Genomic DNA, 27,204 nt, shown 5'->3' with positions numbered 1-27,204 from the left:
TCTGTCAGGTAAAAACAAACAAACAGACAAAAAAACCAACCACTGAACAAAAGCAAACAAAAAACCTCAAGATCTACAGTAAGTACAACATAACAAGGACGAGAAAAAGAAGTTTCCAAATGTTGAGCGGTTTACCTCTCCAAATAAACAGGATTCAGACATTTCATTTAAATGAAGCTGATGCGTGGCTGGGTAAACATTGTGGGACCACCACTCTGGCAACCCTTCAGTGGCTGCAAATGCATTGTACCTGGCAGTGCTGATATACGGGATCTAAATCGCCATTCTTGACCTAAGAGGAGACCCTATTGTGGTTGGATGTTCCTCCAAAGAGCCTGAAATTAGGTTGTAACCCCCTCAGCCAGCTCTGACTGAACTGGGAGAAGGGAATCCCAGATTTCTGAGGATCCCTTTGAGGATCTGTCTCATTCCCTCCTTTACAGGTTTAGGCCTTAGGGGTTTGTATTATGACTTGTCGTGTTCAGAGCCCAGAAATGCATGTCTTTCTTTCAGTTCTTCTAGCAGACTGGACAGAATCCAGCCAAACCTTTTGATAGAGGGTCCCAGTTTCTGACTATGTGCTGATGCTGACAGAGCAGCACACACCTGTTTGCTAGGGGAAATATTCCATGATGAGGGAGGAGAATTGTTGGCCTAAACAGCTTACAGGGATTTTGGCACCACAGTAGTATGGAGACTTCTCTGTAACAGCACACTGGCTGCCTGTAGCTGTGGGTCCAATACCCTAAGTGAGGTGGAGGAATTAAAGGGAGACTTTTCTTAAAGATGTTATAAGAAGAGACCAAGTGAAAGCTAAACCAAATTAAAGAGGCTGAGAGAGGATCGCTAGAGAGAAAACTAATAAATCCTTGTACAAAATTAGGAGAAAAGAAATTTTGCATGTCATTCATCATGAGGCATGTGCTAGAAAGCTTCAGATGTGCTATAATCAAAACACTGTCAGAGGTGGAGATTTTAAAACCTTCTTTTGCAAGTTGAGAATAGATACATGTATTCAGGCACAACAGCAACGTCAATATTGATTACAAATTATAGCACTGTAATAGAATAGTACCAGAACAAGTGCATGTTGTTATGTGTATGTTTGTAAAATATTATCACAATGCTTTGTTTAAAAAAAAATAGTGCAAATTATCACTGATACATTATGAGGGGGACACTCAACCCCCCCCCTTTTTTTTTTTTGTAATTCTAGGAAGGACATTTGTGCTGGTATGAATCGTCCATGTGAAACCTTAGGTTTGTCACATCTGTCAGGCATGTGTCAGCCTCACAGAAGCTGTAACATCAATGAAGATTCTGGCCTTCCACTGGCATTCACTATTGCTCATGAACTTGGACACAGGTATAGTTGAAAGTGAAGGAGGACCATGATGAGTTTAACTTATTCTTTGCTTATTAATAGTTGAATTGCCAGACAGGAACAAAACAAGGAGTGAGTTAATGTCTCTTTATTATTAAAATCAAAACCATGCTGGTTTTTAGTGAGACAAGGAATAAGAGATTCTTAAGCCTTTGACCTTTGTTTATGCTTAGAATTATTTAGTATACCCCTTTTAACATTCTGCTAGGGCAGTACATTTACATAATTTAGCTGCAAACAATCATCACTTAATGCCTTTTCTCCCATACTCATTTTTCCTAGCACATATTGAATTACTATTCAATTACTTCATATGATCTTCAAATTAATCAAAACCATTTATATAAAACATTCCTGTTCTATCGAGGTATTTGAGTATTTTAGATTTAGCTAGAAACTGTTTTTAATTCAACCAGCCAACCTTCACGGAAATATCAAGTCCCGATTTATTAACAAATAGTCACTTTTTGTCTTGTCTTAGTAACTGGTAGCTTCCATAGATTAATATTGCCATTGTGGATTCACACAGGTCGAGTTGACTAAGTTTATTAGGCATTTAGTTTTGGACCTGGCTAAACTTCTTATTTTTCTATTTTATATATTGGGTCTTTTTGCTTGAAACTAGATTTCTCAGTATTCCCACTTTGTGAGGGTGTTTTGGTTGGCTAGTTGACTTATTAAACTCACCTGACGTATTCTGATTTTTGGCTCTTTTGAGAGTGAGTTGCTTTCCCCTGAGTAGAACATTCTTGTGGATACTTTGGTTTCGCTAAAATGTTGGCACCTTTCATTTGGGCCATGTTGCTTGGCTAGGTGACACATTCACTGCTGTAACACATTACTTTCATTATGCACCCAACCTGCACTCAGGATGGAGTCTGTATTTCCTGATGAGATATAAAATCTGATAAAAAGATTACTTACATATTAATTGACCTTTCTTTATTCAACCTGTCTGTTTCTCTCCCCCATCCCAGAGAGGGAGGGGGGAGGGCAAGCGAACGGCTGTGTGGTGTTTAGCTGCCGGCCAGGTTAAACCACAACACTGTCAGTTCTCAGAAAGGAAATAATATAAGCAAATAATGATGAAATCATTCATAATTGGATCTAGGTGCTTTGAGGTTTAGTCTCTTGGTCCCCACAACCTCTTGCTGACAGGGAGCTTTTTCATTAATGCTTGTTATCAGAAAACACTTCTTCCATGTAGAGCCATGTGTGACCTCCTCGTCTAGCTTACATGACTGGTAACGCACTGTCTTTTGGATGCTGTAAGGCAGAGTACTGTTGTATTGGCTTTTGCAGGAGTGCTGCAGGGCCTCTTTGCCTTTAATTATTGTCTCCCCAGAGAATACTGTAGAGTTCATCATGAACTTGAAACCATCCTTCACCCAAGCCAGCATAGAGTATATATATAAAAAAGTTCTAATATGGCTAATAAAAGTTTGTACAAACAGATTAAAAAAAAAAAAAAAAAAAAAAAAGAGAGAGAGAGAGAGAGAGAGAAAGAAAAAACCTGCACCCATTTTTAATGGATTCCAAAAGTCACTCTTTCTCATACTGTCCCTCTAGATGTTCACAGACTCCTGCATCAACAGACCCTGCTCATGGAAAAGGGCCCGTCACTAGGGGGACATACTTGATTTTATAGCTCAGGCCTGTTACTGGAGTTGATTCTGACTGAAACGGTGCTCTGTGTTTGGAACATTTGAGTCATGGTACAATTACATTTTCCAGAAACGAAGTCTTAGTGGTTTGAACTCACCGGAAAGGTCTTTGCCTGATTCATTACTGAATCATGACCTGAGTTAGTTCTCACTGCTCTTTTACACACGGATATATACAACTTCAGATGTTAACAATGCAGATGTCAAAATCCTTCATATACTAATATCTCTGTGTATTATTATTTCAGATAATCTCCTTCTCACTGAGATGATGAGGAGGCATCTATGTTTAGTCAACTGAATCCCATACAAAGTTTTTTGTTTATGACTTTTTCAAGCTATTGAATAAAGAAATCTCTTAGTAAGTCAGAAAAGCTGAAGGGAAAGCTGTTGGAAAGACCTGCTATGGAGATCTGTTTGTAAGACAGAACTGGAGGAAGTTAAATAGGAAGAAGTGAAGTTTGGAGGCTAATCCACTGAAGTTCAGTACTGTGGAAAATGTTTTTGTCTAAACTTACCAAAAGATATATAAAAAGAAGCAATAGAGACGTAATAAGGGAGTGTAAGTGTAACAAAGCCAGACCTTAGTGTTGTGGTTTAACCCAGCAGCTAAACACCACACAGCCGTTCACTCCCCCTCCCCCTCCCTCTCTGGGATGGGGGAGAGAAACGGAAAAGTGAAGCCTGTGAGTTGAGATAAAGACAGTTTATTAAGATAGGAAATAATAATAATAATAATAGTAATAATAACAATAATAGTGTGTACAAACAAGTGATGCAAAATGCAATTGCTCACCACCTGCTGACTGATGCCCAGCCTATCCCTGAGCAGCCGCCCCCCCACCCCGGCTAGCCACCCCTAGATATTGTTCAGCATGCAGTCAGATGGTATGGAATACCCCTTTGGCCAGTTTGGGTCAGCTGTCCTGGGTCTGTCCCCTCCCAGCTCTTGCTGCACCCCCAGCCTGCCTGCTGGCAGGACAGAGCAAGAAACTGAAAAGCCCTTGGCTTGGTGTAAGCACTGCTCTGCAGCAATTAAAACATCAGCATGTTATCAGCACTCTTCTCCTAATCCAAAACATAGCACCCTACCAGCTACTAGGAGGAAAATTAACTCTGTCCTAACTGAAATCAGGACACTTAGTTAAAGTAGTACAAGTCTAAGCAACTGGGGTCCACCAGCTACGAAGCACTCTAGAAGCTTTGACATAACTTTGAGGTTTAAACTGGCACTCCTAGCCAAAATGTGGAATAGTGTTCTGACACCCTTAAAAATAGCCCTGAATGTAATCTTTAACACTTTTTAATCTTTTTTATCTGATAATGTTGCTGTGTATAACAGATATATTTGAAAGCCTGTTGGAGTGTAGATTTTTGGTATGTTTTGGGTGGTCACATTTATATGTTTGGGTGTTTTTTTTTGACGAACAAATATCCGCAGTTCACCAGAGGCAGAAGCAACTCTAGTGTCTTTTAAACACAGCATGGAACCTATAGATCAGTGTTGCAGTACATCTGATCAGCTGGAGTTATTAGATGTTGTTTTGTTTTTCCAGTTTTGGTATCCAGCATGACGGAAAAGAGAACGACTGTGAGCCTGTTGGAAAGCGCCCGTACATCATGTCCCGGCAGTTGCAGTATGATCCTACTCCGCTCACCTGGTCACAGTGCAGCAAGGAATACATCACACGTTTCCTAGAGTGAGTGATTGGGTTGTAGCATTTCCCTGAAATGAGTACAACTGTGTATGAAAAGTTCCATAAACTACCAGAAACAAGTGCTGCTTGTTAGTAGCACTACAGTGTATCTTAGCTGGAATCTGGAACTGTTGTTTCCAAAGGCCATATCAAAAATTACTGTTAACAATTAGAGATTGAAAGTCTGTATAGAGGTGTCAAAAAGATAGCTTTTGTTTTGTTTTCTTTATTTTTTTCAATATACAATTTTTGTTTTTTAGCCGAGGGTGGGGATTCTGTCTGGATGATATTCCCCAAAAAGAAGTCTTAAAGTCCCCAGTCATTGCTCCTGGAATGATTTACGATGTGCATCACCAGTGCCAGCTTCAGTATGGCTCCAACGCTACTTTCTGTGAAGATGTGGATGTGAGTGCTCTGTTTTTTTCTTCTTTCTCCTAATGACAACTGAAACATTTGAAACAGCATGGAAGTGCAGTCAGTGAACCTCAGTTGCTAACTACATGTGTAGCATGTTCAGTCTCATAGGCTAGGTGTGCAGTACAAGCATTGCCTAACACAGTGTTTTAATTCTACTCTGCAGACTTGTTGCACTGTTTGCCTTATATGTTCCAAGACGTATATTGGATCTCCCCATACTTGATGTTAAATGCCTGTTGTTCAATGGTGGAATCATTTTTGTTTGAAAATTACAGTCCTCATTTTAGGTAAATTAACAATAGAACTTAAATCCTATTACCAAAAACAAGATGCTTTTCAAGCTTGTAGCTTTCAAGTGACCAAATCATACTGGTAACAAATATTCAGTTCTAGGAAGTGTTTTCTGAACAAATCAAGGTTGTGCTCTCTTCCCATATGTCTTGACTTTTCATAGTCGTGATGGTCTAACTAATTAAAGGAAATTTCAGTCCATAGACTTTGAAGAATCCATGTCCCCATCATACATGAGATTTTTATGTCTAAACAGGTAATTTGTAGTTATCCTAGAGTTTTATCTCACAGCACAGCAAAACAGTGCTGTGTGAAGATGCATGAGAACAGTATAGTGACACCAGCACAATTCCCTGCAAGAGCTAGGAAGCACTGCAGAGTAGCAGATTATATAGGCTATGGTGTCATGCTGTGCCATTGTAACTGTACGTAGCTTGTTCAGAGCTATGAAGCTCAGTGCAGTCCTTTCCTACATAGAGGAGTTCAGAAGCAGTGGTTTGAAGTGCTAGTCTAGCTAAGTGATCACTAGATATTGCTGAGTTTTGGGCAACAATATTGATTAAACTTTGCAGGCAGCGTAACATTTTCCTCTACATGTTAAGCAGGGCTGTGGCAGCAGTAGTGTCTTCAGTAGGCAAGGTATTGTGCACAACTCTGGACTGGGGACTGCTGATCTTGATTGTTTATTCCATTTAGATAATTATGTGTATCCTCATTTACTCTCCTGTTAGAGGGATTACTTCTGATTAATCTCCCTTAGCCTTAATAGATAACATGATTACCAATGTTGAACTGCAGCTACTGAATCCGAAGCAGGTATTGAAAAATTGCTTTCATTTGCTGTTCCAGTTTCCTCAGCTAGTGTAATTTGTCCAACAGTACAGATAGAAAATTAAAGTGTAATTTTGCAGTGCTGGTTCATTCTGTGTCTCCTTGGGTTTGAACCTGTGGGCCTTTACATTCAGCATCTCTTGATGGACCAATTTTACAGCTAGATATATGTCAGAAAATTAATTGATATCATCTTATTTTGCTTTTTAGTGCAAGGACTGTGTTTTGCAGGTAGCTGCACTGGGAAGAAAATTAATTGTGAATTAGTATAGTTTGCATGGCATTTCATCTAAGAGGTCAGACTATTATTTACCTTTCCACTATTTACTTAACATTCACTGACCAAGCTACGTTTGTTGTGTAACTTTTAATGTCTGTCTGAATTCGATCCACGGATTATTTTTGAGGGAAGAATCAGTATTTAGTATATATCAGTATATAGCTGAAGATTCCCAAAGGTTCAGTGATTACACTTACAAAAGTCCTCTAGTATCCTTTGAAGTACATAAATGTTGTCGCTGTAATGTGAAAAGAAAAGCAGAATACAGATTAGGGGGAAGAGTTTTCCAAGTACTAAGTGGATCCCCAGCTTTCTATAGGACAGACTGCAGGAGCTTAGCATCAAGGCACAGACTCTCATCTCACAGATAGAGTGGAAAGTGTACACACCATGTTGCTGATGATAAAATCACTTGCCTTGCAGTGAGTCCATGTTACAGTCACGAACTTCTGGCCGTTCTTTATGTATTTCCAAAAGTACAAAGTAAACAGTGCTCCAGTATTTTTAGAGATGGAGAAAAGCTCTGGTACATGGAAAATTCATCAGCCAGAACATTTGGTTAGCTCTGTCTTTACATGCTGACAATGATGGTTCCACAAAGAGTTGCACAGTAATGCTACTCTTGAACTATAAATAGGGAACTGCAAAACAATCTCTGGCTTGTAAATACTGGCCAAAAGCAGCTACATGAGCAGAGATGCAATATCCCAGACAATGTATTTCTAACTTGACATGTTAAGTACTCAGAAACGTTTTGTATTATCAGATTTCTTTTCTGGTGAACGTGCAATGCAAAACATAAATAACAGCCATCTCTCTCAAAACAGACCATGCCTAAGCTTAGCTATTTTAAGTAGAAGCAGCTCAGAAACCAGCAGCCAAGTTTTTGATTTCAGATTCAGCCAAATGTTGCTGCTAGCTCACTGGGGCTGCACTTTCCCAAGTGTCCAATTTCAGTGTTGGCTCCCAAGCCCAGCATATTTTTTACTTTGAGGATCCTAGTGGAAGCTAGTAGTGTGATAGTTCTTGTTGTTTCTCCTATGTGATGACACAGAGCTGTCTCAGTTTCACAGGTAAACGCTGCCAGGTTTGTTCCCTTTCCCAGTGCTGAATTCTGCAGTTAAACGCCCTCAGCCAAGACTTGGCCCAGAGCTCCTGGGCTTTTGCTTCTGCTGTTCCATTTGGGACTGCACACTCTCTTTGACACCACTGGTTTCTCCAGCTTGGAAATGGTCTTCCACAGACTTAGGATTTTCTAAGCATGCCGGGCTTCTGTACATAAACCAGAAGAGAAGCTGATTTGTATGTGAACTGTGTCAGGTCTGCATGAGATGTATTAACCACCTCTGTCAAGGGGGAATTGCCCTTGATGTCTCTCCTCTCTGTATAGAGAATAGTTCTGCTTGAGTGAAGAGCAGTTGTTGTAAGGTGGCTGTAATGATTCTTGACCTGCTATCTTTGACTCTCAGGAGTTTCTGTCCCTTGTGTAGAGAACAGACCCTGCATGCAGATCAGCAGCTGAAATTCTCTGCTTTACTGACAGGGAACTGCATTGAACTGGCACCTATTTCTGAGTTTGTTAATCTGCCAGTATTCACCAACCAGAGTCCTTGCTCTTCCCAGCCTACCAGGCTTTTTTTCTCAGCCAGCTAGCCTGGACTTCTTTTTCATTCCCTGACTGTCTGCTTGGCTGATGTTTTAAGAGACCTGTGTTTTGATCTCTTCTTCCAGTTTTGGGATCTCATGAATGTTAACCTGGCTGTTGTACTTGGAGATGTGGCATTGTTTTCATTTACCTGGATGGTTTCTGTAACCTTTTATTTCCTTGTGTGTTTTCAGGCAAACAGCAATACAAAATTGAAAAATGTATTCATTAGTACTCTTTAAAAGAAAGTAATGTAGACACTGTTCATCTTCGATGTAAACACTAGTACCCAAACTTTGTAAAGCCATTTTTCCTGTGTAGCTAGGAGGTGAGCAGCCTATGAGGGGAATATTTAAACTCACAAATATAGTTGGTTAGTTAATTTGATAGAAAGTATTGACTGTTTTGTATTTGTCATATAGTCCCTCCTTGTACACTAATGAGGAGTACCTGAATTTGGACCTTTGGTGGGTCCTAACTTGTGGGAAACTTTGAAAATGTCTCTGGAAATACAGCCCTTATAAGGCTTTCTAAACTGATGTACAAAACTGTGGGAAATATTTTGAATCTCTTGGCCATAAGAGTTCTTCAGCTCTGCTTCAGACTGCTGTAGTTTTCTTTCTTTTCCAGAACCTTTGCCAAACACTTTGGTGCTCAGTGAAAGGCTCCTGCCGCTCCAAACTAGATGCTGCTGCGGATGGAACTCGATGTGGAGAAAATAAGGTGACTGTGAGCTGTGGTGTATGCAAAATGGAAGCAGAAAAACCACACGAATAGCTCTGCTATTGTTTAGTGTAAAAGAAGGGTGTACTGTGACATCTCTATTTCAATTTCCACTAAGTTGTCAACCTTCAGGGACTGAAATAACAATTCATGTAACATTCTTCTGTTTTAATAATCTTAACCTGTTTGTCCTTTTTGTTCTCTCAACAGTGGTGCTTCTCTGGTGAATGCATTACAGTAGGCAAGACTCCAGAAGCAGTCCATGGTGGATGGGGTGTTTGGTCATCCTGGTCCCATTGCACAAGGACCTGTGGGGCAGGAGTTCAGAGTGCAGAGAGACCATGCAATAACCCAGAGTAAGCTGAGTACACAATCTTTTGGTGCTTTTTGTTCTAGATCTTCAAGGTACTTATGAGGTTGGAGACACTTTGTGTGATGCTGTTTTACTAATGGGTAAAGGCTCACCTTTTACAGTCATTGTCTTGCACATCAATCCTTACCTTCCATTGAGTTTATTGCTATTCAAAATGAAAAAAAAATAAAAAATCCTGTTATTTTGCATGCAAGCTTTGCGTAAATGTTAGAAATGTTGTTTTAATAATACTGTCATACATAAATAAACATCTTCATACACAGGATAGGAGCAATAGGTAGCATTCTGTTCCTGAGGGAAATCAAGGACTTGCCTTTCATGTTTTATTTTAGTCATCAGCTTTGTCTGAGCTTCATATACATGAGCCGATCGGTACAGAACACAAAGGGCAGAGTTTTCTAATACATACTTGAATTTATGAGGACACTACATCTCAGTTTGAAAAATCACTAAGAGGGTCCCTAACAGTTGAAATCACTTGGCTTTTTTTTGGAAGAACTGTCAATTATTCTGGAAAATAACATGTTCTGGGGAGTTTGTTTTTTAAGGTAATTTGACATAAGTTCAGCCAAGCAGTGTACCAGGCACATCTTTGTGCTTGTAACAAGATACAAAGTGGCTCTAGATTCCTATACTTCATATGGATCTGTTTGGGTAATTGAATATGTGAACAGTATGACTACCCTGTAAAGGATTTGGATTCACCTTGTTATCCCATTGGAAACTGAAATTCATTGTGTGTTTGAAACTACTTTTCACTCAGAATATCACATCCCAGTCTCAATGCTTCTTTTCTAGACCCCAGTTTGGAGGAGACTACTGCACTGGAGAAAGGAAACGCTATCGCATGTGTAACATTAGCCCCTGTCGAAAAGGCTTGCCCACCTTTCGTCAGATGCAGTGCACTGAATTTGACACAGTTCCCTACCAAAATGAATTCTACCACTGGGTGCCAGTTTATAACACAGGTACGAAGCTATGAATTTTTTAATGTCTTGAGTAAATTCCCAAGAGTAGGCAATCCCACTGTGCCACAAGTCAAGCAAGTGGGAAGAAGGCTGGCCTGGCTGAACAGGGAACCTCCTTCTGGTAATAGGGCAGAAGAAGAAAATATAAGAGGCTTCACAGGGAGGTGAGAGCTACATTTTGCAAATGCAGGGAAAGAACAAGAAAAGCCAAAGCCCAGCTTGATTTGACACTGGTCACTGTGGTGTCAGACAACAAAAAAGGCTTTTTCAAGTATGTCAGCAGCAAGAGGAGGTCTAGAGAAAATAATGAACTGATAGGCGGTGCAGGTAGTGACCTAAAAAGTAAGGAGGAGGAAAAGACACATTTAACGCCTTATTTTTTGCCTCAGTTTTTAACAGTATTGACAAATCTTAGGCTGCCTGGTCTTCAGAGCTGGAGGACCATGACTGGGAGTAGTGACTTCCCATCTGAGGTCACCAGAATTGTGAGTAAACAGCTATATCAGCAAAATATTTGTAAGTCTATGGAGCCTGGCAGAATTCCTCGCCAGGGTGCTGAAAGAGTTAAGGGATGTTACAGCTGGACCCCTCTCAACAATTTACCAAAGACTGTGGGAGTCTGCAGAGGTCCCTGTTGGCTGGAAGCTAGACAACACCGTACCTTTCTACAAAAAGGGCATGAAAGATGACCCAGGAAACGAATAACCTGTTAGTTTAACCTCACTCCCTGGAATAGCTATGGAGAAGATTGTCCTGAAAGAAGATTGTCCTGACTACTGAAAGTCAGTCAAAGAACAAAGCAGTTATCAGGCATCATCAACATGGGTTCGTGAAGGGAAAGTCCTGCCTTAGTAATTTGATCTCCTTCTTTGATAAGGTCACCCACTTGGTGAATGAAGGGAAAGCAGCAGACGTAATTTTTCTGGATTTTAGTGAGACCTTAGTTAGCATTCCTCAAAGCATCCTATTGGACAAAGGGCAAGAGGAGGGCAAGAACGCTGATATTAGGGTTGGAAGGCTTGTCTTATGAGAAGAGGCTGAGGATGCTTGGGTTGTCTACTTTGGAGGCTCAAAGGCAACCTCATTGCTCTCTGCAACTTTGTGAGCAGGGGAGGTGGAGAGAAAGGTACAGGTCTCTACTCCCTGGGAACCAATGACAGCACACGTGGAAACAGCACAAAGCTGAACCAGGGAAGGTTCAGACTGGACATTAAGAGCAATTTTTTTACCATGCTGGTGGCCAACCACTGGAACAGTCTTTCTAGTGAGGTGGTTGATGCCCCATGTCTCTCAATGTTGAAGATGCATTTGGACAATGCCCTTAATAATGTTCTTTACTTTTGGTTAGCCCTGAAAAGGTCAGGCAGTTGGACTCTATGATCTTTGTAAGTTCCTTCCAACTGAAGTGTGCTATCCTATTCTATGTGAAACATCCCCGATTTTGGTGACCTTTTGCCAAATCCTTCAAATATCAAGCAAATATTTCTTCTGTGGCTTACAAGATTTTTTGTCTATTTTTGTCTATTGTTTTCTCAGCAGCCAGAATTTCAGTGTAGATCTGCATTTCTCCCTCATGATCTCCAAGGCCCACAAAATAAATATAATATAAAAATTAAATAGAAAATAAAGTTTGCAACATTATTCTTACATTCTTTTAACATCATTTAAAGTGTTTTCTTGCTGCTAAACTCTATCTTACAGGAATCTTGGCTTCCTCAGGTCAGTTTTCAGGGGACATGCATTTAGACAGAGAGTTGGCCAAATCCTGTGCTGATCCTTCATCTAACATCATTTTGTATGACTGTTTATGGGGGTAGGTGTCTGCTGTGGGCTCAGTGCTTCCAGTTTTGTCCAGCCATGTCCAGCTATTACACTGAAGTACATCTGGCAGTTTTCTAGTCATCTAAAATTTTATTTTTCTTTCGCCTTTCAGTGTTTTCTAATGGTGTTCTGGGCAAAATAACTTCAAGTAGATTCATCAGTCAATTCTCTGTCTGAGATGAAGCAGTTTGAGCCTTGCCTGTGTTTGTCCGAAACAAAACGAGACTCTGAACAAAAGCAGACGAACAGTCTCTTGTAAACCCCCACAAAGAGAGCTGACACTTCAGGGCTCTGGAGACTGAATCGCCATGTCCACCTTAAGTCAGCTAAACTTTCTCAGTCTACACCATCTTCCCTTACTTTTCCCCCTAACTAATGCCATCCCATTTTAAAGAATTTTTGGAGCACTCTGTTCCTACTTGAAGCTTGCTGCCAAGGTTTTGGCTTATGTTTTATTATCAGGCATTTTCAATTCTCTCACCCTGCACATGTGATATAAGGGGAAAAGAAAGTGTTCTGAAGCTTTACCAAACCCTGGCTGATGTAACAGCTTTTGTGTGGAAATATTTAGTTGAGATGAAACCCTGAGATAGAAATTTTCTAGATGCTGTTAATTTCTGCATTCCTTCATCCTTCTGGAAAAATTGTAAGTGGTGAAAGGAACCATGATGACCATCTCTTCCATCTTTAATTATATAGCTTCCTTAACCAAGTTATAATAATTGTCACTTAATTAAACACTGTTTAAGTGTTCTTTCCAACTGTGTAAATTGTACCTTCATAAAGATTCTCTTGTGAATAGTGAGATGCAACAAGTAGCATTCACAACCAACTGGGAAGGAAAGAAGTGGATGATACCTTGCTGTTTCCTAGGCCAACTATGGTTAAGGTTCTAAATACTTTGAGATTTTTCCTTCCCTGTTTTAGATGAGTTTGAGCCTTCTTTGGGGACTTGCACAGTCCTATTGTAGAGTTGCCCTGGAGCACAGAAACCTATGTGCTCTTGCTAGAGCACCTGAGTATCCATGGGAATGTCAACACGAAGGAAACTTGCTGGTTCACGAGTAGTTAAAGCATATGGTGGATCTGACCAGGGTATTTACTGAATTGTTCTCATAATTCTGGCCCCTGTATTGACACTTCAGTCAGACTTTGGTGCTAAATTACTTCTGTTGTCATCAGGCTGAGCACACATCTATTTATATCATACCTTTTGACAAATTACATTTTTCTGAACCTGATTGCTTTCTAGGACTTAAAGTCCACATAGTCATCATGAGTCTTACATTAAAGTGATTATAGTAATTATATAAACACCATTCTTTTCTCAGTGAGTGCCAGGATCATCTAATTCACTGGCAGATAGGGGTTATGTAGCTAAAGAGTGGGAAATTTCATATTTCTTCCAAAATATGTCTGTGTGTCAAGTAAGATATGTACTGATATAGTCACAAGATTTCAGCTAACAGTACAAGATAATGCCTTTGCTGCCATTATTTTGGTATTAGATTTTTTTTTACTGTTCCAAGTTTTTTTTTAGTGTGATAAGGTAATTTCACTTTAGTTTCTTTGTACCTGTTTTGTCTGCTTGGTAATTGTCTTTTCTAATTTTCTTTTGGATTTCCTCATCCAGTTCTGACTTCTTACAGATTCACTTTGACAAGGATTTCAAGAGTAGAGGCCCACCTCTTTTATTCCTTGAGAAGTAGGGAAAAAACTATTGAAGCCTTATCATCTGCTGGCAGACAGATTAATCACATCCATCTCAGTCAGGTTAAGTTGGACCCTTCCTGCATTCAAACTCATGGAAGTCAGCTGTAAGGGAAACGTTTGAATTTTGTATTTCTGCTCAGAGCATGGAACGTGTTCTTTTCTGGTTATCTTCATGTTGTTTTGCTTACAGTTGGTGAATCTGAATTCTGTTCTGATATATGCAGGAAAAAAAAAGCACACGTTCAACTAGGGCCAATGCAATACCAGAAGGATACAGACAATCTGGAGGAGGTTTGCAGAAGAGCAATGTGAAAGACAGGCAATTAAAAATCATAGTTTGAAGTAAAGGCTAGAAAAAGGCAAGTGCTTCTCTAGAAAAGAGAAGATTGAGTGATTTAAATGCAAAGTGCTTGAAGATTGTTTCTAAAGATGTATTGCATGCATATCCCTGAGCTAGCAGAGGTACAGGCTAGCAAGTCTGCATGGCTCCATGCAGCGTTGTGCTCAGGTCTGGAAGCTACAAAGCCTCAAGCAGTTTTGTGCCCTTGTTAACTGACTTTGAAAAGCAGGGCCCCATGGTCTTATTAGCTTGGTGTGAATGTAGCTCTTTTGCTTTAACCATCAAGTGAAAAGTTTCAGCATCAAGTTTTATGCCATTGAACTTCATACTGCAGCTTCTGAGCCCCTCAACTCAAGAGGGGGGAGAGACAGTACAAAGAGAGTCAAGGGAGAGCAGGCTCCTGCAGTTCTTCATGTCTGTGAAAGGTAGGAGAAGCAGTGACAGCCAAAATAATACAAGAGCACTTTAGATTACACATTAAAAGTTCATTATTGCAGGTTATGTAGAAGGTTAGAGGAATTAATATTATCATTTTACGTTACAACACAATCTAGACAGGAACAATCTAAGTGGCTTTGATCATACTTTGGTGTGGAGGAATTTCAGGCAGAAGTCTGATCATTACTGAATGTTTACAGGTTGGATGTAGTATTCCATGTGTATTCTGGATCGCAAGAATTTCTGTGTATTTTGGCTTAAAAATTACTAAGATAACAGCCTTTTTGTTAAAGTCTCATCATGAGTTAACTAAATTTACTGAAGTAATGGAAACTAAACCAGCTGCTTTAAAGAGTTCTTTTTGAGCAACCGTAATGCTTGCACTGAAAACTCTGTTAGTCTTTTTAGCTTTTTGAGGACTAAAGTAAGATTTAGAAAATATGAATTCAATGCCAGTCTTTGATTTTGAGTTCTTCCATCATATGAGGCAAAGTATTTTCCTTGTGTATCAGTTCTCCTGAAAACAGGAGATAAGACCTTTCTACACCTGTATCTGTCTCATGTTTAAAATGTTAGACATTTGGAAGACGGTGGCTGATTATTTAGCTGTTTATTTACAGCCCTAGAATAATGGATCCCTGATTCTTCATCAGATCCCTGGGCTCAGCTGTAAAAAAATAATAATGATAGATAAGTAAATAATTTCAGCAAATGAATGGCTAATATAGTGTTTGGATAATTTCCTCAGTAGTGACCTAATTAGCCTTCCATGCAGATGAAATAAGAAAATAGCTTTAAGAATAAGGACAGGAGTATAAAATATTGGATAGGAGTGAGTCTGTGGGGAAGGAACAATAATCTCTCATTTCCAGTGAGTCTCAGTAGAATACTGACAGGAAGAAAAGCATTTGTCGTACAGGTAGGATCTATTTTTAGATGAGTTACTACAATTAGAAAAAACAGGAAAGCTTTCAGGCCTACAAGGCTCTTCTTTGAGTCATGAGGCTTTGCAAGTCTGAAAGTTTGTGTGTTATTTATTTTTACTTTTTCATTTGGCTTAGCAAGGAAGATTATCTTTCCCTACAAACTCTTTCTGAGTTAACATACTTAGACCATCGTTGTGACAGGAATATGTCAGAAGTCAGCACTGCCTGGTTTTTGTTCATTGATTTCTGAAATAAAATTGGACACCGTCCTGTTATGTCAACATACAGCCAGGGAGGAGATAGAGATACCAAGCTACTACTCTACGTATTTCATTATGAGCAGTGTAAAAGCTGAAATGGCTTTAAGCAGAGTCTGGATCAGTCAGGATGCATTTTGAACATGTCACAGACTTGCTGGGATTCTTCTGTTCTCTTTACCATATGAATGCTTTGCGTAGTGTTTAAAAAAATGGTGTGGTGAGAAGGTAAATAAGGCGAAGCAAACTTTAGAGCACTAACATGAATAAATTAGCCAAAACCCATTTTCCCCAGGTAAAAGTAAAATAAATTGTATTGCTTATCAGGACCGTTGTTACCAGAACAACTGACAGAGGTTATAGCTGACAGTTTTCACAGAGGGGCTGAGGACTGATGAGGTTTACAAACTTTACGTTCTTGCCTGAGATTTTTGTAGTTCAATCTCTGTTGATATTCTTGAATGTTACTGATTTTCACTTCGATTTCCACCAGTTTCATTACCTCAGTCCCCTCTGCCTCTAATCCCTCCATTGCCCTTTCTTCATTAAGAGATCTTTATTTAAGAAGCCACAAGCCCATTGCTGTTGTCAGTCTTCAGAAACCGTTTAGCTCTACTGACAAGAGGGAAAAATCAAAGCTCCTCATTAAGGTTTTGGATTTCCTGGAGTATCCCTTTTTTATTTTTTGGATCCCAGTTTTGCAGCAATGCTGGTTACATGATTGAGATTAATAATTTTAAGGTTCAGAGCGTGCAGGAGTCTGTGCTGGTGTTGCAAGCACTTTGGGGCCAGGAGCTGCTGTCACTTTTGTGCACTGCATGGTGCTGTATATATGTTGGTGCTGTACAAACCAGAGCAATGAAAGTGAATTTCCCCCTTCAAAAGCATAAGCTCTTTTAAAGGAAATGATTTGGTTTCTCTGCATTAGCAAAAAATTGAATTTCTCTCATTACTAGAAACTTGTCCAATTTTAAATACAGCTCTTTGTATGACACAAGCAAGGTCAACAAAGGAGGAAGGGGAAACAGAAATTCATCAGCTAGGATATCAATTTATAGATAACCTGCATGGCTCTGAGACCAGGGGAGCAGTTGTTGGCTATCTAGCATAGGATGAAACTGTCACTCAGCAGAGGCACCTCTGTAGCACCCAGGGAGATTTTAGTAAAATGGCTCAGTATGATGCCTTGAAGTTCCTACTGACTGGCAGTTTTAAGGCCTACTGCTTTGCTCAGCAAATGATTTCAGCTTGCTGAGCATGAACAAATTGTTGTGGCACTTGGTTAAATCGGGGTCTTGGAACAGACCAGGAGCAAAAGACAGTTCCTCTGCTGCTGTCCCTCCTGGATATAACGGTGGATAGCTTTTCTTTCAGTCAGATAGCACTGAGTGGGGCCTACAGGACAGCTGAGGAGGGACTCTTTGTCAGGGAGTGATCGGACAAGGGGAAATGGCTTTAAACTAAAAGAGGGGAGATTTATTTTAGCTATTAGGAAGAAATTCTTCACTCAGAGGGTGCTGAGGCACTGGCACAGGCTGCCCAGAGAAGCTGTGAATACCCCATCACTGGAAGTGCTCAAGGCTAGGCTGGATGGGGCTTTGGGCAACCAGTTTGGTGGGAGGTGTCCCTGCCAATGGCAGTGGGTTGGAACTGGATGGTGTTTAAGGTCCCTTCTAACCCAAACTATTCTACGATTCTGTGACTGTGCTGGAGGGTTTCTAGGGTAGTGATCTGAGAGCAGTGATTATGTCCTTGGCTTTGACCATGGTTTCAATTCTAGCTCATCTTCTGTGCATACAACTTATTTATCAAAATTGTGTTCTTTGACTCTCCTAAGCCTGAGGTCCAAAATTTCAAGTTCCCAAAGATCTATGAGGTGGGGCAGGTTCCTGTTTGGCTCTTTTTATTCCATGTATGGACTAGAATAAGGCTGGGCCATTACAGAGAATCACAGATTGCTTTTGATGCAGTTTTTCTCTTCTCTGTTGCACATCTATACAAAACAAGCCTGGATATGTCAGATCCACCACTATTACATCCATTTCATAAATTGCCAACCAGGAAAAAAATCAAGTGTTTGAAATAATTTATTAACTGCCAGCAGGTATCTGAAATTAAGCAGTGATGTGACCCTCGACTGACAGGCAGAAGATGAGAAGCAATCATTTCACTGCTCCCTGAGAGGGGTTGGCAGCACTGATCAGGAGTTATAAATTATCTGAAATCACTCAGTCATCAGCTGATAAAAACCAGTTGCTTAGCCTTAGCAATCTTACTCCCCAATTCCTCCTTTTCCCCTCACTGATGACTGTTGTTTTTGCCAGTTTCCTGTCCCTTTCTCCATCCCATCTGATGGCCTTGTTACTATTCAACTCAGCCAGCTGGCTGTTAATGTATCAGCAACAGAAAGGGTGGAGGTGCGGGAGGTCTGATGGTACAGGGCTCTATCTGCTTCCTACTCTAGTGGTGTTTATCAGGCCTCTGCTACTTGCTAGTTAGCGTTGCTATGATTGCTTTGGTAACTGAGTCTAATTATGCTATTTCTTGTCAGTAAATATAAGAGAAAGCTAGTGGATGGTGCAGTGAAGATATACTGTCATTCTCAGTGCATTACACGTAAGTGTCCTGCTGGAACATTTTCTGAGAAAGTATCTTTTTTTTTTTTTCATTTCAGCAAACCCCTGTGAGCTCCACTGTCGTCCAATAGATGGCCATTTTTCAGAGAAGATGTTGGATGCAGTCACTGATGGTACTCCTTGCTTTGAGGGAAGGCACAGCAGAGATATCTGTATTAATGGAATGTGTAAGGTATTGGGTATGTTTGCATGTTTCTTTCTCTACAATTTTATGTAGTTATGGGAGAATACTTAATGTTTTTGTGGGTTGTGGTTTTTTGTGAAGAACCATGGCAGGCATTTCATTTTATTGCATTTTTAATGATCATGGAAATAAGTTCATAAAAACAACTTCTCTCAGTAGATGTGAGAGTTATTTCCATTAGTTTTAATGAATCCATTAGCCTGAGGGCTAATTATTTTTGGTACCTTCGAACTCTTCTTTTCTTCTTCTGTTGCTTTAAAACAACAGTTAAAGATAGCCTGTTTGTTTCTGGTGATACATTTTCATGAATGGTAGCTTTAGGGTTGTAATTGGTGTCACTGCTCTGTGGTTTTATTTTGAAAATGCTGTTTAGTATTGCACACTATGTAGCAGTTCTGAACTGACTTGTAGTAGGATCAGACACTTGTTCTTAAAGACAAAATTATTTCCCTTTACAACAGTAAATTGAATAATGTTGTACAATGAGGTAACTGGCAAACACGTGTTATGTGGCTCAATAATGTTCTGTTTATTAAAGAATAAATAAAAAGTTCTCTGCATATTCTGTATGTTGGTAGTTAATATGCCTCATAACATCAGTCCCTCAGAAAGCAGCAGTAAAAGATTTGTTCTAAGTTTTCCTTGCAGAATGTGCATTTGTGAAAGGGAGTTATTGAGATCCTGCTCCAATTCACAGTGAAGAGATTCCACTTGGCTTTACTAAGAGCCAGGATGGGCCTTTTAACTGTGATGGTGAAAGAACTGACCTGCTCATGAACAGCTCAGGCCAGCTGGAAACAAACCCTACTGTATTGAAGAGTGTAGTAAATGTTGCAAACTGTATCAGCACTTTACTAACAAGAGGCCAAAGAAGCTAAGCCCAGAAGGATCTCTTTGTGATGTTATGCTTTTATGTTCTGATTTCCAGGCCAAATGGAGGGGGATCACTGTGGCTAATTTTAGCTTCCATATGCTTTCTGTATTGAACTTTGCTTGTGACCATTCAAATTTATACCTATTTTGGAAACAGTAGAATGATTGACAGATTGGAGTTGAAAGGAAAATTTTAATTGCAGTTTCTAGATACCAGATGTACTTCAACATAAATAGAAAGGCTTTGAGTCCCAAGAACTAAAAAATTTCTTCCATAGTACTGACACTATTGTAAATACGGTTTTGTCAGCCTTTGATATGTTGACTACCACTTCAGATCTTCTGACAAACAGGTCTAATTGGAATCAGAATCATGGAGTGAACAATATAATCAAGCAGCTGCCACAGATGAGAGCAAGAGATGAATAGGTAAATAGGTAAACCCAAATACCTCATATCTCTGAAAGACAGTGTGTCTTTATATATAAAAAAGTGCCCACTATAACGCTTGAGGAGAAGCTTTTTCAAGTACCTCTCAACATAATTCACTAATATTTTAGTCCAGCTAGTTAAACACAATAAATACACTGCAGATCATGGTGAGTAAATCTAGAAATACATTGAATATAATTAGTCTGGTACATAATTCTTGTACTCCAATAGCAACATGTTGCTAGTAACGTGGAAAAAGAGTTCACAAACAGCAGTGTCTAATAATGTCATATTCTGGTTTTCATTACTTTATCTCACAAAAGCACTTCATATCTGTTTTAAGTCCTAAACTAACACTTCAATCTGAAATTTAGTAAAAAAATGAAAATGGTGAGATGTTGTGCATTAGATCTGTCTGTCCATATTGCTCGCATTTGGTTTGTAGAGTAGTTCCTGTTTGACAACGAATCTCAGAGTTTCATAGTTGCTGGGGTGGGGGATGGGATGTGGGGGGAAGATAGGTATACTCAGATTCAGTCAAGACTAATCTCCTAAAGCCAGCTGATTTTAACCTGATTTTTCAGATAGCCATGGTTTTGCTCAGAACAGACAGAATTTGTTCTTACTTAGATTGCTAAACATGGATTGAGGTGCTTCATTTTAGTTACCTGAGGTATACTGAATGGTCTCCTAGCTATCCTGGTAAACCCATGGGAATTAAGTATAGACACCAGTGCTGACGCTCTTGGCCTTTGTGATTTGCCCAATATGTGGGGCCTAATTTTTCAGAAGTACTGCCTCTGTCTCACTGCACAAGGAAGTTTTCCCGTCAGATGTTGGTATGGTATTCCTTTAGAACTTGCCTTCTTGATTCAGAAACCAACCAGAACAGTTAACTTACTTGAGAACCTGGCAAATAAGATAGTTGGGGCCTTTGCTCTGTCATCTACATGCAAGAGGAGTTCTCTGAACATGTAATGGTGATAAATCACTCTGCAATGGAAACGGTGACTGCAAAGGGGAATCTCAAAGCTACATGCCTGTGGTTGCCACCATGTTTTCTTTCCAAGTGGTGCTAATAATGGGTAGAGGTATGCAGTCCCCTTAACCCTTTTATTTTCTCACTTAGCTTGGCCTTTCTTCGTGGACCCAATCCTGTAATGATGCCCAACTTAGAAATGGAAGGAGTCAACAAGACCTGTTAGTAATGTTACTTAAAATTGTCAAGATATATCATGACTTGTTTTCTATTTAACCATATCTCTCTGCACTCATCTTTTAGGTGCCTCTTCCCCTTTATTTGGAAGATTGTTAAAGAACATAGCCTATCTTCATCTGTTTTAAATTATACATCACAAGCAGACTCTAATTCTTAGTAGAGCACTTGGTTGCTCCCACAGAGCCAATAAGCAAAGATACTGCCACTGTAATATGTTTGAGCAGTGATACATACATGAGTTTTCCAGACTGAGGAGTTTGGTTACACATGCCATGAAATTGCCTAAAAGTAAAATCTTGGTGAACGCACTGAGAGTGTGCAGACCTTGACAGCAGAGGACCTGGCATCTCTGCTGTTTGTAACAAGCATTCATCTCCTGCACAGATTTTTAATAGGTTTAAATGACCTTCAGTCATGCAAATCTGTGAGATGTTCTCTGTGGTAATGTGTGGTTGTTATAGTCAGAGATTAACATAGTATTGAATTACACAACTGTATAGTACTATGGAAGAAAGTGTTTTATTATTATTATTTTTTTTTTTCTCTTGCTAAAAAGCAGATTATATATCTCAACCTTTCTTAGTACTTTTACTACCATTCACTATGGTTCAATCTCCTCTTCCCACTGCTAGCCCAACAGGAAATTGATTCAGAAACATCTAGACAAATTATAAGAGAAATAGGCACATCAGGGCACATCTTTCCCAGTTCAAGGCAATCTTGTGGCCAACATGACAAGATCATGATTTCTTTATTTGTAGATCAGTGGGGGAGACTGATGGAAGGAAGAGCTTAGAAGCATAACATAGCATTCATGTAACTTTGATATTCAGGCAGCACATCCAGGACATACCCTTTAGCGAGAGCAAGGACTTTTTGTATCTGCTCCCCACAGCCAGTCTGGCACAGAAGTCTCTCCCTCTGGAAGTGGCAAAAGGGTAATATCTCTGTTTACTTTCCTTTTAGTCACCAAGCAGCAGGAACTAAATTGTTTCTCCTACCTGTAACATAGCCAGGCAATTCAAGTCATTATTTCTGCCTCCATACTGTGTGGTGGGACCAGTAATAAAGCTGGTCTCAGGTGTGTCAAAAAGGCTCTTGGTGAATGGGGCAATGACAAAGGGCTGCAGGGAGTGATGCAGATTTGCAGTGCATATGCTGTGGCACAGAAGGGTTTCTTGTTAGCACAGCGTGTTTCACAGGCAGAGGGTGCACAAGAGCATATGTGTAATAGAATCAGAGCCTAATTATTGCTGCTTTTTCTTGTTTTAATAACCTGTGTTTAGTCTCCAGATCCTCTTTAATGGGCAATTTTGCAGAAATTTGAGGCATGCTGTTTAAGGTGGCTTTAGAAATTATGTCTCTTGCATATCTAGATAGAAGATTGAGGAAAAGAAATAAAAGGGATGAGGAAGCATCTAGAAATATATCTAGCAAATAACAAAAATAATGTACAATTCACTGGAGCAAGAAGGTGAAACCTGGCCAGAAAATTACAGTTCAATTAAATGTATTTGTAATTTATGACTGCTAGAGCTGTTTACACATGAAAATGTACATTTTGTGATGGTCATTAATGGCCTTGTAAGATGATGACCTGCTGCTAGATATAAAGGTCATTGCACCACCAGCAGCCCCCCTGTAGCTAGGGAGTAAAATGGAGGCCTTATTTACTGTGACACAGCTATCCAGATGCCTCATTTCTGGGACCCCTGCACCACAGCCTGCTGTGCCTATAGATAGGTCTGGTGATGTCTGGTCAGGTACAAGCTGTTTCAAATGTCAGAGGAAAACCGAAATAGAAGCCTCTATGGTTATATTTGGAAGGGACAAAGGGATTCATTCCCTTTGTGTCACAAGGATGTCATGTTTTGATGCCATGGATGTGTTAAAAAGGGAAAAGTATGGCAATGTGTGAATGATCTGAGCTGATACAGAGTACATACAGCCCATACAGAGACACTAATTGGCACCCCAAGGCAGGAAAGCAATCAAACTGTGGTGCTTGACTCTTTCACCAGTGACAGCATAGCAGTTCAGGACTAAATTGTTCAGTGCTTGGGGATTTTCATACTATGTGGTGCTCACAGAGAAAATATGCTCAATGATGTTCATTTCAGAATGTCTGATTGACAGCTCACATTAGATAAATTATATCTGGGTGTAACCACTCAAACAAGAATGAACAGTAAATAAAGCTGAACAGAAGCCTCTTAACAACATGGTAGAAAATGCTTATTTGACAAAAATGATAAAACTTGAAGACGTCTTTTTTTCAGGTTCAAAAGAGAAGCTCAAAACCACTCATTAATATTGTCTAGTAGCAAAGCATGAAGTGTTAGAGTTCCAATACTAGATTTTTTATTTGCCTATTAAAAAAAAAATAAAAAATAAAAAAAAATAAAGTGTATTAAAAAAATCAAACTTGCAATGATAAATTTCTGTCAGCCTAAAACACTTTATCCCCAACATTCTGTATAATAGTGAATGTGAGCATAGAACAGAAAATAAACGTCAACTTGCTGGTCTCCTCATGGAGGCTGGTCACTGCTCTGATCTATCTAATGGTAAACCTGATAATGCTGACTTTGGTAACTGCTTGTAGACTATTAACAAATGTACTGATATTATAGTAGATACACCAGAAAATGCATCTTTTTAAGAAAACAGCTACATATCTACCTCTTTACATTCTTAGGAAGTGCTAAATATGAACTGTTGTGAATACTTAGCTTGTCAGCTCTTGGCAAGAGGAAGAATCATCTTACACTTATCACAGTGGTGTCTGAGTACTTTGAATACTTCATTAAATCCATCCTTGGATGAATAGCTGCATGCTTGGAGGCAAAACTGTGGTCATGAACCTTCTTAGCATGTGCTTATCACTGTAACATTCTGTACTGCTTGTAAACATGGTTCTGAGATATGTCTGCGAAAGACATTACAATAACAGTGAGAAAAAGGTTTCCCCTTTGTAAAAACTTCTCTGTGAAATAAAAGTGAAGTGCCTGCTGCAGATCCTATTGGCACAGCCATAGTTTTTCATAGAAGGTTTCAAAGGTGTTGGATAAGTCCTGTCATTAAGTGACAGATGAGTGTTTCTTGAAACCTCTGTAAAAATGTAAGTGACATGGTTTAACACCTTTGTTAACTTGGGGCCTTTTCATGCTTTTATCTTTGCAGCTTCTCTAGCTGTTCATTAAATCACTCATGCACAGAGGAAAAGCTCAGGTGTTTCTTTCTCTTAAAATGACAGAAAGATAGTAGAATATGAAGAAGCCTTTATACTTAGATTAATCTAATAGATGAGCTTTCCTTTCAAGAGCTTACTGAAGATTACAATAGGTACTGAACCTGAAATAGGATCAGAATCAAAAGAGGGAATGCCTGGATTTTCATACACCAAGAGGCTCAGAGAAGTTGTCAGGTACCATACCTGAAAGCTTTTTTTAAGAAAAATCAGCAAAGTAAAACTTTAACTACCACCAGCCTGATGGTTATTAATCTAAATCAGAGGCAGTCTTCCGTTGAAGGCCTCCAGATGTCTTAGATGCTGTAAACAACCATGAAGTATTGGACACCAGACTGCATTCTGCAAGTTCAGCTTGCTGTGATGATGGCACAGAATCATGGAACTTCACTGGTAAAAACAACAATCAAACAAAACAAAACAAAAAAAAACAACCCTTGCAAATAATTAATTTAGGATATGTGAGGTATGGATAGCATACTGGGACTGAGCCTGGGATTGCAACAGACCAGAGAAAAGGAGTGCCTCAAGCTCCCGTGCAAGCATTATCCATACACCAGCCAGAGAGTTTAGGAAGGGATAAGCTGTGAAGCAAATGGCCCTGTCTTCATCTCCCAGGGCACCAGCCAGGTCTCTTGTCCTCCAGGCATTGGGTCGGCACAACAATTTGCCAAGAATTAACTCTGTTCTCTCTAGTTAGATATAATTTTATTTATTTAATAATTATCAACAAATCAAGAAATGTAACATCTATGGGATTGAAACTATGAACTAATTCATGTCAAAATTTAAAAGTGATTTCAGTCTGAAACTACAAGATGGAAAGGAGGGAGCAGAGAATGTGACAGAAAAGTCGACACGTTCTATTGTGTGGTTTTGAAAACAAAGCTTTTGACACATCCCCCAGAAATTTACTCTGATTTTTTTTTAGAGAAAGTTTTTTAAAAGGTCAAATGATTCCCCAAATGAAACATTCAAGGAGGAGAGAAGCAGACAAAATAATTTGTTGAAATATGCTTCAAATTAAGCAAAAAAAAAATCAGTAAGTCCTATTTATTATGCATGATTGAAGATTGTTCACTGCCTGATGCACATTATCTGCATGAGGGTGTGCTACAGAGGAAGCTATGAAGTAGGGACACACATAGGAAACATGGAACAATACATGGAGATTCTTTTAGTTGCAGAGCCACAGCCTGCTCCTCAGTAATGATGAGAGTCTCTGATACAAAGCACAGTTTATGTTTTTTAAAATTCATTAGTATGGACTTGTGACAAATGTAGTTGAAAAGCAGATACCATTTAAAGAGCTTTAGGAGCTCAAGTGTGCTATTATGCGGTACACCCTTTGTCTGAAAAGCAGTACTATAAAATTATAAATCTGCAGATTTTAACAATACATTACAATCTAGCTTTTGTGTTATAGTATAACTTTTGCAAAGTTTCTGAAGCTGGCTGTTTAAAGCCTTCTTAAATAAATTTTAGGATCCTTTCCCTGGTGTATTTTTATAGCTTTATCCTAGCATGAAGCCTTTCAGAATTTGGGGGATGATTTTCTTCCTGCAGCTGAGCTCTGTTCATGTCAGGAGAGAGAAGTTTCAGGGAAATCCGAACCCTTGCATTGCCTTACCTCCAAGCTGATTCAGATGATGAAAGGTTTTTTGACTTATATGAGCAAGGAGCAAACTCTTCAGCTGTGCCTAACCCAGACACATTACACTTTCACTTCTCTGGTGGGGGCATGTGGTGCTTCTACTCAAGTAAATGGATATAAAATTCCAGAAACATAAAATCATTTTCATACCCCACTTTAAATATTAAAACAGTTTAATCTTTAACTTCAAAAACCTTACTAGTTCTTAAAGAGAAGCAAAAAAGCCACCCCAAAACTAAGGGAAGATTTTATTCAAGTTTAGAGGAATTAGTGCACCAAGTTTTTGGCATTGGAAAGAAAGATTTGTCCTGACTCAGAATGAATAATCTTTCTCTCTTCGTTTGCCCCCATACCAAGCATGAACTGAAAAATTGGTCTTTACCAGAACTTTCTCTCTGACACATTGCCCTGTGTGGGCAAACTGAAGAAGCAAGTGTCACAGGTATAAAACTTCATGCCTGATGAAGAGTTTCACTTTGCCAGGGGGTTGTCTGCAGTAATTGTTCTGCACTGGGACTGCCACAAAAAGCTGGCACAGCAATCAGAAAGTCATGGTTGTGTCTACAGTATAGGAAAGCAGTCACAAATCCTAGATGTTTGGGGCAATCCTGGTTGCTGAAGGCATTTGGGTGGCACATTTCCATTTCACGTATGTGTCTAGTAACTACTGTATGTTTCATGATGTGGTGGTGGGTTTTTTTGTTTGTTTTTTAGCATCATATTAATACATGGGAGTTTTACTTAGATGCAATGATCTCTACTATTAGTTTCTTTATGTAGAATATATACTCTGCAACAAAATTGATTCTCCCCTTGACTTATAACAGGACAGAGTATGCTTAAGCTTCATTGTGGAGACTGTATTTATTCTGATACAGGTTTTTCTTCTAGGCTGTTGGTTGTGATTATGAGATAAATTCCAATGCAACTGAAGACCAGTGTGGAGTTTGCCTGGGAGACGGCTCTGCTTGTCATACAGTGAAGATGACATTTAATCAAAGCGAAGGATTTGGTAAAATGGTTTCTTTTCTTAAACTCTTCCATTGATGAAGTTGTTTTCTACATTACAAAGAAAAAAAAAAAAAAAAAAAAAAGAAGAAATGCTTTCCATTGTAAACTGAGTGATCAATCTGCATAGGAAATAGCAAATGGATATTTCACAGTGAATCATGCTTGTACTTTTTAAGT

At 39.3% G+C, this 27,204-nt stretch overlaps 1 protein-coding gene and 1 long non-coding RNA gene across 4 annotated transcripts in view; both read left to right on the top strand.

Moving 5' to 3' along the window:
• Positions 1 to 27,204, top strand: part of LOC118156567 — a 754,908-nt gene that overhangs the window by 500,776 nt on the left and 226,928 nt on the right. The gene's annotated exons all lie outside the window — the stretch shown is intronic.
• ADAMTS12 (ADAM metallopeptidase with thrombospondin type 1 motif 12) overlaps positions 1 to 27,204 on the top strand; it is a 171,560-nt gene that overhangs the window by 101,671 nt on the left and 42,685 nt on the right. For all 3 annotated transcript variants that reach the window (XM_035310696.1, XM_035310698.1, XM_035310697.1), the window contains 8 exons: positions 1,217 to 1,366; positions 4,605 to 4,748; positions 5,006 to 5,150; positions 8,840 to 8,932; positions 9,143 to 9,288; positions 10,104 to 10,273; positions 18,443 to 18,576; positions 26,908 to 27,028. In XM_035310696.1, the coding sequence (XP_035166587.1) occupies positions 1,217 to 1,366; positions 4,605 to 4,748; positions 5,006 to 5,150; positions 8,840 to 8,932; positions 9,143 to 9,288; positions 10,104 to 10,273; positions 18,443 to 18,576; positions 26,908 to 27,028 (1,103 nt within the window). The remainder of the gene's footprint in view (positions 1 to 1,216; positions 1,367 to 4,604; positions 4,749 to 5,005; positions 5,151 to 8,839; positions 8,933 to 9,142; positions 9,289 to 10,103; positions 10,274 to 18,442; positions 18,577 to 26,907; positions 27,029 to 27,204) is intronic.

Source organism: Oxyura jamaicensis, chromosome Z (assembly GCF_011077185.1).
Source record: "Oxyura jamaicensis isolate SHBP4307 breed ruddy duck chromosome Z, BPBGC_Ojam_1.0, whole genome shotgun sequence".
Lineage (NCBI taxonomy): Eukaryota > Metazoa > Chordata > Aves > Anseriformes > Anatidae > Oxyura > Oxyura jamaicensis.
This window is presented reverse-complemented; position numbering and strand designations above follow the sequence as displayed.